The following is a 16,954-nucleotide window of genomic DNA, read 5'->3' as shown; positions in this document are numbered from 1 at the left end:
AGCAGAAGCTCCAGTTTGAATATAAGCTCATATTTAGCTTTTAAATAAACATCTGTTTGAAATTCTGTGCCCCAGTAAAGAAAGTAGTGAAGATAAACAACTGGGGGATTGAATGGGTAGGGTGTATGGCTGTTTCAAAATCATTTCCTTCCCCTAGAATTCACTAAAAGGACGATAGAACATACTGGTCAGGGCTATTTCCACAACTTTTATGACAGCTTGTCATCTTTCTGGTGAAAATGCTTGTCATTTTTATCAACTACAGTTTGATACATTACTTGGAATCATAGAAATAAAATTTTAGAGTTGAAGAGGTCCTCAGATACATATGTCCTGTTGAACACTCAAGTCAGTCAAGCACTAACATCTCCTAGTGAGCCTCTTAATAGGGAAGGTGAGTGACACTATTTTACTCCTGTGGAAGCAGCTGACAGCAAGTTAAAGCTGATGGGCCTGGAAGGTAGGAGCAAATTTGCCCTTGGGCAAAAATATGTAAGTCCCTCAGGTTGCAATGGAGAGCAATCTGGGCAGCTGTTTTACTCACTACAGTGTCAGTAGCTTCTGTTACCAATCTCTGAAGAGTATTTACACCTAAAATGAGAACCCCTGGGACAGGGCCAGAAGCTCTTGTGGTCTAATTTTAAATGTTAAGGCCCTCAGTTGAGCAAAATGTTTTCAGTTAAGTATTTTCTTGGCACCCATCAGGTTGAACATCTTTTGATAGATAATGCTACAATGAAAATTGTCTTGGAATTTAAATTATATGAAAGGACATATACTAATTCTGATTTATTTTTCAAAAAATTAGAAGTATATTCTAATAAATGAATTACCAGGCCTCCTCCTTTTCGATGCCCATTATTATTCCCAGCTGTAAAATGGCAACAATCGAACATTTCTTTTATTATTTTTCTTAACTTCTTTTCAAAAACTAACTTTTTTTTTTTTTTTTTTTGCGGTGCGTGGGCCTCTCACTGTTGCAGCCCCTCCCGCTGCGGAGCACAGGCTCTGGACGCGCAGGCTTAGCGGCCATGGCTCACGGACCCAGCCGCTCTGCGCCATGTGGGATCTTCCCGGACCGGGGCACGAACCCGTGTCCCCTGCATCGGCAGGTGGACTCTCAACCACTGCGCCACCAGGGAAGCCCTCAAAAACTAACTTTTAATTTATAATAGAGGATTCACTATATTCTTCACTTTTCACTGAAGTCCAGGACCATTATCTGAAATTTTACTTTCCTTTATTGTTCTATGACATTAAGTGTTGGGTTTTATATATTCTAACTTTTCATCGGCCCTTGGTTTAGAAAGCTAATCTCATCTATTTGCATAAAATGTTTGGTGTTACATCTTCTTGATATATTTTCCTTGGGTTTTTTTTTTTTTTTTCCTGTTCAGCTCCTAGAACTTTCTTTCAAAGTCTCACCTTGGAGACCACCAAGAGTTCTCTGAATCATTTACCTGGATTTGTATTGCTTAAGTAAAAGTTTCAATAATTAGGACTTTTGAATCTTCTTAGTACTTACATATTTTTCTTCTAATGCTTACTGAAACATCTTAATGTTTGTCTTTCCTTGTGCATAAAATTGCATCCCCAAAGTACTCTACAGTGAAACTTAGGTAATATTGTCCAATAGGAGTAGCCTCTCAGTTCCTTCTGCATTTTGAGGAATCAGAGCCAAGAATCCAAATGCTCATTAAAGTGGCATTGCAGAAATACCTTTCGGTTCAATACTCAAACAGGTGTTACTTGATAATGCAGAAGAAATTGGAGATTTCATGGAAACAATTGGAAGTCGTGAGGTATTCATTAGATGTCATTTAAATAGCATACAAAGTTGACTTCATAGATGTTTAATCATTGAAATGTGTTTTTAGTGGAGAATTTGATTACTAGTGAGATACTGAATCCTTTCCTTAAATACAGCTAGAGAAAGACCTTTCTCATGTATTTTCAACCAAAAGTAGTCCCACGTGTAAGAATCCTATTAGATGCGTCCTTCATTTATCCAAGTAAAATCTTTTTACTTGGACTTTACCATTTATAAAAGTGTTTAAATATTCAGCGAATTTTCCCTTTGCTTATTAATAAACCATTTCCAAATAGAAAATGTAAAACAGTACAATGGAAATATTTTGCTTTAGAGAATCAATATAACACCTAGTTAGGAATTGTTAATATGCAAATTATTTACAACTGTCTTCTATCAACTAAAGCGCTAAGAAAAAAGTTACATTATGTTAAGTCTTATTTTTCAAGTTCTTTTTTTAAATGTAGCTTTTTAGAAAAACGTACTTTGAATTCAAGCATTTTACTAGATATTTCATTAAACTAGTCTGCGTATTGAAACTTGGATCTTTGCCAAAATCTATCTATTCATATGGCCAAGACTGCTTGAAATTCATTTATGGTTTAGTTTGATTTTATTTTTAATAATTCTGTCCTGCCACAACAATAATTCTTTTTGCTGCATGCTAGTGGACTAATAAAATCTCAATTTTATTAAATTTAAAGATATTTTTATGCTTATAAACAATTTTATATTAATAGAAGGATTTCATTTATAATTTTAACACTGTAAAATGGTTATACATGAATTTTATTAAATTATCTTGAAATGCATTAACCCTTGGTATACAGTCAGGGTTCTTTGAACCCAGTTTTAGTTTGAAGTTGTTTGTTTGGTAGGAAGGATTGTATTATATGACTTTTATTCTTTTTTAATGTTTCAATGAATGTATTTTCAATAGGAAAAAAACATTATATCTTGTTATTACCCTGTGTATCCATTGGAACTTTTTATAACTCAAACATACATTATGGAATCTTAGTGATCTTATTTTTCCTGTATCTTTAATCATTTTGCCCTTTTATCATTTTGGAAATTAATTCATCATTTACTTTCAACTGTATGATATAAAGACTAAGATTATATAAGCCAAAGGAAGTTAATGAAAGTGCCTAGAAAGATGATGCAGTAGTGAAATATGTCATCATTATTGTATCATCTTCAGTTTTCTAATAGCATAGCCTGTTAATACTGTATTATCTTTCAAGAGTGTAAAATAATGTTTGGAGATTATCTTTGTAGTCTTTCTATTTTGTTTTAAATTTGTAGTAAGTAGAGTTGAGAATTCAGTATTTTTTATTTTCCATCCCTAATGTTAAAGAGAAGAAAGTTGGCATAGGAAGATGCTTCAATTAGATGAGTCACTGGATGAGTGCGAAGAGACTGATAGTAGCATTCTATACATGATTGATGATAGTGACATTGAGTGTATAAGCAACATTTCGGACTGTTGTCTTCAGATGACAGTATCCAAGATGAATTTTCTCAAACTCAAGGATCAGTGAGTGAACAATATAGTTCTTATTCCCCCAGCTTAATTGAGATATAATTGACATATCATATTTTATAAGGTGTGTAATGTGAGGATTTGATATGCACATGATTACCAAAGTGAGGTTAGTTGACATATCCATCACTTCACATAGTTACCATAACAATATAGTCCTAAAGACAAAAAGGAAATAACAGTATTTTCCTCCAGTTAGTTGCTTATTAGGAAGGACTTCATTCAGTATTTTGTGACAAGAACCTCGCCTGCCCTATCTTGGTTCTTTTATGATGTTGACACACCCACATTTTTTGAAACAGAAGTGTACAAATACACACGGCTGGTGTGTAACAAGAGATTGGAAGGAAGTAGATGACATGAAAATGACATAATTCTTTGAATTGATCACTGTAATTGGTATTAATAAATCTAAAAAATAGAAAAAATATTTTGCAATTACGTAACAAGGAAGATTTCTGTCCCTCTTTCCTCAGTATAATTTTGAGCTGTCCAAGTTTTCCAAAGTAACACATTTTGAATTATACAAGTACAAGAAGAAGACTCAGAAGTGATGATTAAGCTAGAACCTTTTAGACATGTATTTGAAATCTGGAATTGGTATTTACAGGGTATTTCCAGGTTTGTGCATGACAGTAGTTGAGCTATCAGTTCCAAAGTACCTTGCCCATTTCAGATATGTTATCCTTCAAAACCAGGAAAATATAGAATTAAGAACTGGGTTTGCCATGTGTAAATTCTTATTAAAAATTCTAACGAAGTTGTTTTACATTATCTCTTTATTCTTCTGTAAATTATTCATAAGTTGACCTAAGTAGTGATGAAATGTTCTTGGACCCAGATGGTAAATGGTGATGACTGTTTTTCTTGGTATACTGAGGGTTAAATGAATTCATTAAAATTATAAAGAGCTGATTTTGATTTAGACTGATAATTCCAAAATCAAAATTAAGTCATTTCTTGGTATAATAAATGTTACACTAAATTTTTTGTTAAAACCAGAAAACTTTTTCTAAATATTTTATGGAATCACCCTATAAAAATGACAACTAAGTTGAAATAGACATTGTTCAGTCAGCTTTTAATTTATCACTGGGTAGGTTTTATTTTTTTCCCATTCACATATATATATATATATATATATATATATGTATTTTTAGTGTTCATTAAAGAAATCTTTCTTCATTTTGCCTATCATGCCTACGAACCTAATGTTTAAAGACAGACTGTTAATGTATTTTAGTTTCTAAACTGAATTTTTCCTTCTAAACCTCATGAGAGTTGCAAAATTTGTGAGATCTTCATTTGAATTCTTTTTCCTATTCTTTTTTTTTCTGCCCCCTCAGTACTTTTACTCCCTTTGGTCCTTCTTACCTTCCATAAACCAAATATTTTAGATAATTCTTTTTCCCTTTCCGCAGAAATCACTTTAACAAGTGTTTGCTGTACAAGTCAAGTCTCTTCCTTATTTTGTTTATGAAGAGAGTATGGAATATTTTTAAATAGACATGTATACAAGCTCTAATATTTAAAATCATTGTTGAAGTTAAAAATAAACCAGTAGGGGGCTTCCCTGGTGGTGCAGTCATTGAGAGTCCACGTGCCGATGCAGGGGACATGGGTTCGTGGCCTGGTCCGGGAAGATCCCACATGCCGCGGAGCGGCTGGGCCCGTGAGCCATGGCCGCTGAACCTGCGCGTCCGGAGCCTGTGCTCCGCAACGGGAGAGGCCACAACAGTGAGAGGCCCACGTACCGCAAAAAAATTAAAAAATAAAAAAAAATAAACCAGTAGATCCACTGACAAGCTAATGAATCACAGTATTTTGTGAAATATTCCAGTTGTTAAATATATTGCTTGCAAATCTCCAAAAAAGCCTAATTTTTAAATGTGTGTTGACATTTAGGTATTTGTAACTGACGGTACTCAGGTAGTGTTCAACACTTGGCAGCATTCTTAAGTAATATGTATGTAAAATCAAGTAAGCCAGCTATATGTCGGTGATTCAAAAATAATGTGGTTGGTTGCCTTTCCACTGAAAGAAAATGAGTCAGGTTAATAATACTGGCTTTAAATCAAACGATTTTAACCTTAAAAAGTTTAAAAAAAACAGGTTTCTATGAAAAGCTCTTTTTCTTCTTGTTCATGTAATTGGTGCTGTTTATAGAATTTTCTTTTCAAAGAAATTAATGAAAAATAACCACTTTAACTTAGAATTTTCTGAGAACGATTATTCCTCTTTCCTTCAGGTCTATTCTAAATTTGTTTCTTGCCCACTCTTCTACAGGATGATGTGATAGCTTAGTGTAAACACATAGTTATACTTTTATGTGTCACAGTAACCACATTTTCTAAACTAAAAATTGGTGCAAGTACCCTAATACATTTTTTTTAAATAATGACTTTAAGTCTTCTAAGAAAATTTTTTTAATCACATGTAACATTTTATCCTTATTGATAACAGTGTCACACACGAAGAGATAGCATGGGTAGGGAGGAGGAGTATTTTATTATATATTAGGAACATTCTAGAAACTTAGGGCTATAGATTCACCTGTAACCTGTATTCTGCATCTGCTAGGAATGGACCTCATTTAAAAAATTATACATGGAGCACCCGTGTGGGGATTTTAAAACAGATACGTTAAGCCTTTGATAGACCTGAATGAGCATCTGAAGGATCACTCTTCTGTTTTTAATAAGTTGTGGTAAGAACTAGGGGTGAATAAGCTTGTGATGATATGTAAACGTTTGTACGACTAAGACTCACAATTTGCACAGGCCTACAAAAGAATCTTATACTTGTTGGGGCTTCCAAGTCTTTGAAAACGGAAATGCTCCAGATTACTTATGGGATGTCTGATGTTTGGGGGATGATATCAGAAGTGAATCCGTTGTGTCGGCCTCAACCTCACATCACACTCGTTAGATTGAGTCCATGTCACGTGGATCTCTTTTCCTTTTTTGATACTTCTCTTGTTCCTTCCTAAGCTCCTCATAACGTAAGGAAGCTCGTTCTAGCCCCTCGTAGAGCTGTGGTGCTACAGAAAAGACTTAGCATTCACGTCACTTTGCAGAAAGGTGTTTATGAAAATTCAGAAACTTGGTAGACTTTTGAAGACAGTTACGTAACATTAAAGTATTTTCTTTTCTCTGATTGGATCATTTTAACAATATGGAATAATCCATAGGATTTCCAGTAGAGATTTCCAATTTAATAGGAATAACAATAACATAAATTACTGAAGAAGTGACTACAATACATATATATGTATATTGTATATATACACTTAGAAACTGACAAGTGCTGTATTTTTCTGCTTCCAGGTATCACAGCATAATTCTTCTAATGCTTCACCTCCTTAACTATTTTTATTTATTTATTTTATAGAACACTGATATTTGCATTTATTGTGGAACAAAAGGTGAAGAAGGAGAAGCAGTATATTCACTAAGGATTCTATCTGCTTGCTGCTGCAGACCTGTGTGTTGAGGAATTCTGCTGCTGCTTCTTGCTTGGGAGTTATCAACTCTGCAGTCAGGCTGCGTTGGGAGCCTGCCTGCCTTTTGTCTCGTCATTGCCAACCAGCAGACCAATCCCGGTCGGAACGGAACAGTACACCTCTGTCTAATTACTATGGAAGGTGAGAAACCGACATTCACTAATTGAAGTTACATCTCACTCACCCACAGAAAACCATTCTTCAAAGTGAATAGAAACCAAGCCTTTGTGAACACTTCAATTGAACATGACTCATGGAGAAGAGCTTGGCTCTGATGTGCACCAGGATTCTATTGTTTTAACTTACCTAGAAGGATTACTAATGCATCAGGCAGCAGAGGGATCAGGTACTGCCATCGACAAAAAGTCTGCTGGCTGTAATGAAGAAGATCAGAACTTTAACATTTCTGGTAATGCATTTCCCACCTGTCAAAGTAATGGTCCAGTTCTCAATACACATACATATCAGGGATCTGGCATGCTGCATCTCAAAAAAGCCAGACTCTTGCAGTCTTCTGAGGACTGGAATGCAGCGAAGCGGAAGAGGCTGTCTGATTCCATCGTAAATTTAAACGTAAAGAAGGAAGCTTTGCTGGCTGGCATGGCTGACAGTGTGCCTAAAGGCAAACAGGATAACACGGTACTGGCCTCTTTGCTTCAGTCGTTCAGCTCTAGGCTGCAGACTGTTGCTCTGTCACAACAGATTAGGCAGAGCCTCAAGGAGCAAGGATACGCCCTCAGTCATAATTCTTTAAAAGTGGAGAAGGATTTAAGGTGCTACGGTGTCGCATCAAGTCACTTAAAAACTTTGCTGAAGAAAAGTAAAGCTAAAGATCAAAAGCCTGATACCAGTCTCCCTGACGTAACTAAAAACCTCATCAGAGATAGGTTCGTAGAGTCACCTCATCATGTTGGACAGAGTGGCACAAAGGTCATGAGTGAACCCTTGTCATGTGCTGCGAGGTTACAGGCTGTCGCGAGCATGGTGGAAAAAAGGGCTAGTCCTGCCACTTCACCCAAGCCAAGTGTTGCTTGTAGCCAATTAGCATTACTCCTTTCAAGCGAAGCCCATTTACAGCAGTATTCTCGAGAACACGCTTTAAAGACACAAAATGCAAATCAGGCGGCAAGTGAAAGACTTGCTGCTATGGCCAGATTACAAGAAAATGGCCAAAAGGATGTGGGCAGTTTCCAGTTCTCAAAAGGAATGTCAAGCCATCTTAATGGTCAGGCAAGAGCATCATCAAACAAACTAATGGCTAGCAAAAGTACAACATTTCAAACTCCGATGGGTATTGTTCCTTCTTCCCCCAAAAATGCAGGCTATAAGAACTCACTGGAAAGAAGCAATGCAAAACAAGCTGCTAATAACAGTTTGCTTTTACATCTCCTTAAAAGCCAGACCATACCTAAGCCAATGAACGGACACAGTCATAGTGAGAAAGGAAGCCTTTTTGAGGAGAGCAGTACACCTACAACTATTGATGAATACTCAGATAACAATCCTAGTTTTACAGATGATAGCAGTGGTGATGAAAGTTCATATTCCAACTGTGTTCCCATAGACTTGTCTTGCAAACACCGAATCGAAAAACCAGAACCTGACCAGCCTGTTTCTCTGGATAACTTAACTCAGTCCTTGCTAAACACTTGGGATCCCAAAGTCCCCGAAGTAGATATCAAAGAAGATCAAGATACCTCAAAGAATTCTAAGCTAAATTCGCACCAGAAAGTAACCCTTCTTCAGTTGCTACTTGGCCATAAGAATGAAGAAAATGTAGAAAGAAACAACAGCCCTCAGGAACCACACAGTGATGGGACAAAGTTCAGCACACATAATTACACGCGGACTTCTGTCATAGAAAGCCCTAGTACCAGCAGGACTACTCCAGTGAGCACTCCACCGTTACTTGCATCCACCAAAGCCGAGTCTCCCATCAACCTTTCCCAACACTCTCTGGTCATCAAATGGAATTCCCCACTGTATGCCTGCGGCCCTCAGTCTGAAAAGCCAACGAATACCGCATCGAACCACCTGATGGACCTTACAAAAAGCAAAGAATCGCAAGGGGAGAAACCAGTCCAAAATGAAGGCACACAAAACTCTGCCACTTTCAGTGCCAGTAAACTGTTACAAAATTTAGCGCAGTGTGGAATGCAGTCTTCTGTGTCAGGGGAAGAGCAGAGACCCAGTAAACAGCTGCTGAGTGTAAACACAGAGAAACCTACAGGTATGACTGATAGACTAAATAGCCCTCTGCTCTCAAATAAAACAAATGCAGTTGAAGAAAATAAAGCATTCAGCAGTCACGCAACAGGTCCTGAACCAGGACTTTCTGGTTCTGAAATAGAAAATCTGCTTGAAAGGCGCACCGTCCTCCAGTTGCTGCTGGGAAACCCCAACAAAGGGAAGCCCGAAAAGAAAGAGAAGATGCCCTTAAGAGATGAAAGTACTCAGGAACATACAGATAGAGCTTTAAGTGAACAAATATTGATGGTGAAAATAAAATCTGAGCCTTGCGATGACTTGCATACGCATACCACAAATGTGCCCTTGAGCCACGACGCTCAGGGTGCCCCCTTCTTAGGCGTGGCTCCTGCCTTGCAGGGAAGCACAGCTGTCTTACCAGCATCTGAGGACTTCAAATCGGAGCCGGTCTCACCTCAGGATTTTTCTTTTTCTAAGAACGGTCTGCTAAGTCGACTGCTGAGACAAAACCAAGAGAGTCACCCGGCTGATGACCTGGACAGCAGTCACAGAAATAGTGAACTGACACTTGTAGACTCAAAGAATCTTTGCATGGTCCCTAAAAAAAGGAAGCTTCATACTGAGCCATTAGAAAATCCATTTAAAAAGATGAGAAATAACATAGTCGATGCTGCAAACAGTCCCAGTGCTCCGAAGGTGCTGTATGGGTCCTTGCTTAACCAGCAAGAGCTGAAGCTTAGCAGAAATGATCTTGAGTTTAAATATCCTGCCAGCCATGGTTCAGCAAGTGACAGCGAACACAGGAATTGGGCCAGAGAGAGCAAAAGCTTCAACGTTCTGAAACAGCTGCTTCTCTCAGAAAACTGTGTGAGAGATTTGTCTCAGCACAGGAGTAGTTCTGTCGTCGACAGTAAAAAAAAAGGACACAGAAGCACTGTGACCAATAGCAAGCCTGACTTCAGCATTTCTTCTTTGAACGGACTGATGTACAGTGCAGCTCAGCCCAACAGCTGCATGGGCCACAGGACATTTCCATACCCCGGTGTAGGAAAACCTCCTGTGAGCCCTCCTTTCCCTGAGCACCTGGGCTGCGCAGGGTCTAGACCAGAATCTGGGCTTGTGAATGGGTGTTCCGTGCCCAGTGAGAAGGGACCCATCAAGTGGGTTATCACAGATGTGGATAAGAATGAGTATGAGAAAGACTCTCCGAGACTGACCAAAACTAACCCAATACTGTATTACATGCTCCAGAAAGGAGGCAATTCTGTTACCAGTCGAGAAACACAGGACAAGGACATTTGGAGGGAGCCTTCATCTGCTGAAAGTATCTCACAGGTTACAATCAAAGAGGAGTTACTTCCTGCTGCAGAAACTAAAGCTTCTTTCTTTAATTTAAGAAGCACTTACAATAGCCATATGGGAAATAATGCCTCTCGCCCACACAGTGCAAATGGAGAAGTTTATGGACTTCTGGGAAACGTGCTAACAATAAAAAAAGAATCAGAATAAAATGTACCTGCCATCCATCTTTGGATCTTTTTAAAACTAACTAGTATGAACTTGAGATCTGTATAAATAAGCGCATGATTTGAGAAAAGCATGGTATAATTGAAACTTTTTCATTTTGAAAAGAATTGGTTACTGTGATGTTTAAATATGCATACTACTTCTTGCTTTACATTAGATGTCATGAGGAAGCTGCTGAACTAGCAATTGGTTGTTTAACACCTTCTTATGCATCAGACAACAACTGTGAGTAGCCCATGAATGATATTCTTTTTTAATCATAAATAATAGGCATAAATTAAAATGTGAATCTCCACCCACAGTGGATTAATGCATTGCTGCCTTTATTAGGGTACTTTATTTTGCTTTTCAGAAGTCAGCATACATAACACGTTTTTTTAAAGTCCAAATTGTTAAATAATAACTCCTAAAGGATAATTATTGAATCAAAGAACCTAATACTGATTCATTTTTTCAGTTCAAAAACAAATTAGAAAAAAATATGCTTAACATTTTTCACTTTTGCTAAAAAAAAAAAAAAGAAAACACATTTATTTTTAATTCTTGGAAGGGGTTTTGTGGTTCCTCAATGTGTCTGCCCCACCCCAATCCTTTTCAATATACTATATTTCTTTAAACCTTGTACTACTTAGTAAACATTGATTACAATTGATGGAAGTTTGATAGATCTTTAAAAAAAGGCAGATTTCCATTTTTGTATTTTAACTACTTTACTAAATTAATATTCCTCCTTTTACAGAATTAGGAAAGTTAACATGTATCTTCAGGTGGTTGAAATAAGAAGTTGTTTTTAACAAGCAAAATGGCTTTTCTTTGGACAGTTTTCACCATCTCTTGTAAAAGCTACTTCTCACCGTTTCTGTGGTACCTGTGAGTCTTATGACCAGGGTTTCTTAAAGTTGGACTCAGACCACCTGCATTAGAATCATCTGGAGCACTTGTTTTAAAATGCAGATTCCTAGGCAGCATCTCAGATCTACAGAACAAGAATCTCTGCTAAGTGGACCTGGGAATCTTCCTTCTGCATCTTAATATACTCCCTAGGTGTTTCTTCTGCACACTGCAATTTGAATTTTGAAAATTGAAACCATTGCGTATGACTTCTCTCAACACAGGATTGTGAACAAACTATTTGATGCCTGTATTTTCCCCAGTACAGTCACACATCAACTCAAAATTTGCAATATTGTACTTCATATATTACTGCTATGACTTTGGAAATCGGGTTCAGAATACTTTTTATGACAAAAAAAAATCGGGTGGAGGGGACAACTTTCATATTTGGCTCAACATCTCAGGAAAATCTGTGATTATTTGTGTGTTCTAATGAGTAACATCTACTTAATTAGCCTTAGGGATGGAATAACAGGGCCACTTACCAAACTCAGGTGATTCCAGGATGGTTTGGCGACTCCTCCTGAATACATCCTTAACTTCTATTAAAACCATTGTCCTAAGAACAGTGCTGACAAAGATGAAAACATTTATTTCAAACCCAAGAAAGGCACTAAACTCAGATTGACTAAACAAAAAAGTACGAAGGGCACATATACATGACAGATTTGTACACAGTCACTCCATCAGATCTGTTATTTTAAAATAGTGATTAAAAGTAAACATTGATGTTTTCTTGGAAGAACTTAATGTATTATCGAGCCGCATGGGGTTTCTATCTTGAAACAAGTCCATGCTTTTCAGTTCAGTTTTTACAATCCACAATTCTTTCACCAGATATTTTTGGGTTTAATTGTGAGCTGAGTTAGCAACTGACCGATCAAAAAATTGTTATATAATCGACTGTTAATTAGAAGGAAATCTATTTGAAATTGTTCTACTTGAGGTTGTTTCTAAGATTTTTATATTAAAAATGGGCGTTATTTCCTAATATGATCTAAAACCCTAAATGATTATTTTTTTCTCAAAATAATTTGTAAATAGTTACTGGATATATTATAAAATAATAGGAGCGAATATTATGCTACATCATGAAAATTCCACGGGCCAGTGAAGATATTCAACTCCATCCCATCTTTATTCTGTGACAATCTTATTGTCTACACTGTATAAATAAGCTTTTAACCAAGTCATTTTTTTCTGCCATTGTGAAAGGTCTGGAGCCTTAGAAGTATGCTAGAAAAAAATATTGATATTCCCCCTTGGTTAGGGGAAAATGGGCTTTTACAAGAGGGTGAACCTTAGGTCAGGAAAAAGAACATCAAGGGCCAGCTTTGCTTTTTTTGTTTGTTTCTTTGGTTGGTCATTTGTTTTGTTGTTGTTGTTACTGTTGTCAGCAGTCAAAGAAACGAAGGTATGTCATATATAAATAAACATGACCACAAAGAAACCTGTTCTGATTTACTAGAGTGTCCCCAATTTGAGTTTAGTATGATTTTAAAGAAGAGCGGTGAGAAAGGGCCTACATCCATAAATGCAGTTCATTTATGCATATGTAGATACAAGGATGCACATATACACATTTTCAAGGACTATTTTAGATATCTAGACAATTTCTTCCTAATAAAGTCATTTGTGAAAGGGTACTACAGCTCTCATTGACATCAGTAAGGTAGCATTACCTGTTTATTCTCTGCTGCATCTTACAGAAGAGTAAACTGGTGAGAGTATATATTTTATATATATATATATATATAATATGTATATATATATATATTGACTTGTTACATGAAGATGTTAAAATTGGTTTTTAAAGGTGATGTAAATAGTGATTTCCTTAATGAAAAATACATATTTTGTATTGTTCTAATACAACAGAAAAGCCTTTTAATCTCTTTGGTTTCTGTATATTCCATGTATAAGTGTAAATATAATCGGACAGGTTTAAAAATTGTGCATGTGTGTATACAGTTGCAAGTCTGGACAAATGTATAGAGTAAGCCTTTTATTTAAGTTGTGATTACCTGCTGCATGAAAAGTGCATGGGGGACCCTGTGCATCTGTGCATTTGGCAAAATGTCTTAAGCAGTCAGATCAGATATTCATCCCAACATAACAGTATTCCATTTCTGGACATGACTTCCGTGGTTTAAGTTTTGTGAAAGAATGTGCTTTGAATCCAAGGGTCTTAAAACTTTTTAAATCAAGTCAACCACTTTTCAACATAAAGAATTCACACAACTACTTTCATGAATTTTTTAATCCCATTGGAAGCATAATAATATACCAGGAGTATTCCAGTGTACTGGAGTACAGGCACATTACCATTCATGGTATGAATTCTGGGGTTTACACAACCAATTTTGATGCGATATGCTCAGTAATATAATTTGTCATTTTTATTAGAAATTTAATTTCTTCATGTGATGTCATGAAACTGTACATACTGCAGTGTGAACTTTTTGTTGTGTTTTTTAATCTTTTAGTGTTTACTTCCTGCAGTGAATTTGAATAAATGAGGGAAAAAAATGCATTGTCTCTGGTTTGAAATGATTGTTATTTTCTGGGCTGTCTCCGATTTTCAGGTTTTCCATAAACATAAAAGTCTCTGGTCATGAAAATAACAAGTCTTCAAGAATGCTTTGCCCTTCTCAGAAAAATAAAGGGAAAAAAAAGAAGGTGGCCTGCGAGTTAGTATATCTAGAGACAGGGCAATTGAAGCATAGCTCAGAATCAGCCTGTATAGCCTCTTCTACCCATCCTTGATTCTATTGCTGGTGTGTAACTGGATGGTCATCATGGATTTTTGAAGTGGGAAAAAGTTTGTACAGTGTTCAAAAATAAAGTTGATTTGCTATAAACTTGTTTTAAGATAGGATTTTATTAGGTTTTTATCCAGGTTTCGACGGGTGTTAATTTTGGGGTGTTTTTTGGTTTTTGTTTTTTTGTTTTTTTGCGGTACGCGGGCCTCTCACTGTGGCGGCCTCTCCCGTTGCAGAGCACAGGCTCAGTGGCCACGGCTCACGGGCCCAGCCGCTCCACGGCATGTGGAATCCTCCCGGACCGGGGCACGAACCCGTGTCCCCTGCATCGGCAGGCGGACTCTCAACCGCTGCGCCACAAGGGAAGCCCTAAATTTATTTTTTTAAAAAGTCTCCAAACGTTTTGCAAAAATGAATGTGTGCGCTTGCACACATGTGTATGTATACTGTATGTGTATAGGTAATGAGTAGTTGAGAATGATAAGCAATGTCCTTATGTAATAAGTAATAGAGACCAATTTATTTAGAAAAAGGAAAAAGAACTATACCTGTGAACCGATGATCTGGGGTGGGGAGGGCATTATTTTTACAAATATATTAATAATAATTTAAGAGGAAGGCATTTTCCCAAAGATCAGTTTCTGTTTTCTGACACTAAAATAGGCCTATTAAAATCTCAAATTAAAATCTGAAAATTTTGCACCTTCTCCCTAACAAGTTTATAAACACTGTCTAAAAAAAATCCAGGTAATAGAAATACATACAGCTGTTCTACATGATTAAAATGTTGAAAAGTTATGCTTTGCCGTCTGTACAGACACTGTCATCGGAACCAGAGATGCACAGCCACGTTTTGTTTATTGATTTATACGGTAAAAAGGCATAACGAGCTCATCATGTAATAAATTGAGGGATTTTTAAGAAGAAAACCACCCCAGTTAGTAACTCCTCTTGACTATAAGTTAGCGCCAATGACTTTAATATGGAAAGTCTTTCATAATCTAATCAGATTATGATCACCCACTCTGTGCCAAGTTCTGTTTCAAGCTTGTTAATGTGGAAGACTCCTTTACAAAGAAATAATTTTGAACAAGTTTTCTCCTACCACTACTATCACTAAACTGTGACCTATTTGTTTACAGAAAATAGATTTTAAATGTTAAGCATGACATTTTTCATTTATTCCATCAAACTTAAGAAGTACCTGACGCTAGCACCTTGTAAGGGTTGGTGGAGGAATCTGTTGGCACCTTTTAGCGTTAATTTACTGCTACATTTCTCTAAATGGTTGGCACGATAATACTTAAAACATTTTAAAGATGCCGTCCTCGTAGGCAAGTTAAAGACCCTTGCTCTAAAAAGCCAGAGTTAATGTACTCTTTAGTTGGTAAAACAGAATAATTGGAAATAAAATTCAAATCCCATAAACTTCAGTCCTGGAGAAGTGCTGCTGCACTTATGATGCCTTCATTTGAGTATCTAAAGGTAAATACATAAACCCTTCCAGCAATAGCCAAATTTTAAAATATCAATAGTACACTTCTGTAGTCAGAAGAGGATTTTTCAGCCATTCCAAACAGTCCTTTTACAGCCTTTTTACCGACAAAGACCTACCGTCCAGCCTTTGCTTTTACCAAACTTCATTGGTTAGGTGCTCTGAGCTTTAAGAAAAGTTTACAATCCTTTTGGACTGTTCATTTTGCTCTTTTTTGCTGATACGCATTTACCTCCAAACACATCTGGAAAAGGAAATGGCCTAACATTTGTATGTGTTTCATAGCCCGTAGTTTTTTTTGTTTGTTTTTTTTGTTTTTTTGTTTTTTGCGGTACGCGGGCCTCTCACTGTTGTGGCCTCTCCCGTTGCGGAGCACAGGCTCCAGACGGGCAGGCTCAGCGGCCATGGCTCACGGGCCCAGCCGCTCCGCGGCATGTGGGATCTTCCCGGACCGGGGCACAAACCCGTGTCCCCTGCATCGGCAGGCAGACTCTCAACCACTACGCCACCAGGGAAGCCCAGCCCGTAGTTTTTGAAAGCTGCACCAGCGGGGCCCCAGAGTAGAGCTTTGGTGTTGGTATGTTTTCTGAGATTGTATTTTCCCTTAACTGGTTTGAAATGGTAATTTAAGGATAGAACAGTAAGATGACTTCACTATAATTAGAATATAGATTTCTCCCAGGTTGCCCCTAGTAGCCATTGTAGCCAATCTTTCCATGAGCAGCAAATTCTTATAAGACTCGCAGCACCCAGTTGGATGTGCTAGCTGGCCTTGCTGCATCTGGTAGAGTGCCCTTGGACTTGTGGCCCTGACTACATTCTCAAATTTTCAACTCATTCTCCCACCATCTAACACCTCTCTGCCCATCGCCACCAATCATTCTAGTGTTCAAAACCTTCCCAGTAGGAATTCAGTTTCCTGAGCACATCTGCCTTCCTGGCATCAAGAAGATGCCTTCTTGGCATCACCTTCAACCATGTGACACTCTCTGCCTAAAATACCTCCTTCCTTTGCCCTCTCCTCCCCATCTGCAGCCTTGTAAATTTGTATTTATCTTCAAAACCTAACAAATATTGCCGCTCAAAGAACCCTCTGTAGTTCCTTCAGGCAGTGTGTTCCTCAGCCCTCTGCAGTCCCATAATGCTTTGTGTAGACCTCTCTTAATTTCCTTCATTAGAGTGGTTAACAACATACTTTGTATTCCTTCTA

At 37.4% G+C, this 16,954-nt stretch overlaps 1 protein-coding gene across 15 annotated transcripts in view; it reads left to right on the top strand.

Moving 5' to 3' along the window:
* Positions 1–16,954, top strand: part of NRIP1 (nuclear receptor interacting protein 1) — a 190,436-nt gene that overhangs the window by 83,636 nt on the left and 89,846 nt on the right. For 8 of the 15 annotated variants that reach the window (XM_049710554.1, XM_033417881.2, XM_049710553.1 and 5 more), the window contains one exon: positions 6,747–14,018. In XM_049710554.1, the coding sequence (XP_049566511.1) occupies positions 7,105–10,575 (3,471 nt within the window). In that variant the 5' untranslated portion in view covers positions 6,747–7,104 and the 3' untranslated portion in view covers positions 10,576–14,018. Of the gene's footprint in view, positions 1–6,746; positions 14,019–16,954 lie in introns of those variants that run through there. The other 7 variants (XR_007477670.1, XR_007477673.1, XR_007477671.1 and 4 more) reach the window with 3 other exon arrangements.

The sequence above is a fragment of the Orcinus orca genome, chromosome 5 (genome assembly GCF_937001465.1).
Source record: "Orcinus orca chromosome 5, mOrcOrc1.1, whole genome shotgun sequence".
Lineage (NCBI taxonomy): Eukaryota > Metazoa > Chordata > Mammalia > Artiodactyla > Delphinidae > Orcinus > Orcinus orca.
The sequence above is the reverse complement of the archived record's forward strand: the minus strand, read 5'-3'. Positions and strand labels throughout refer to the sequence as shown.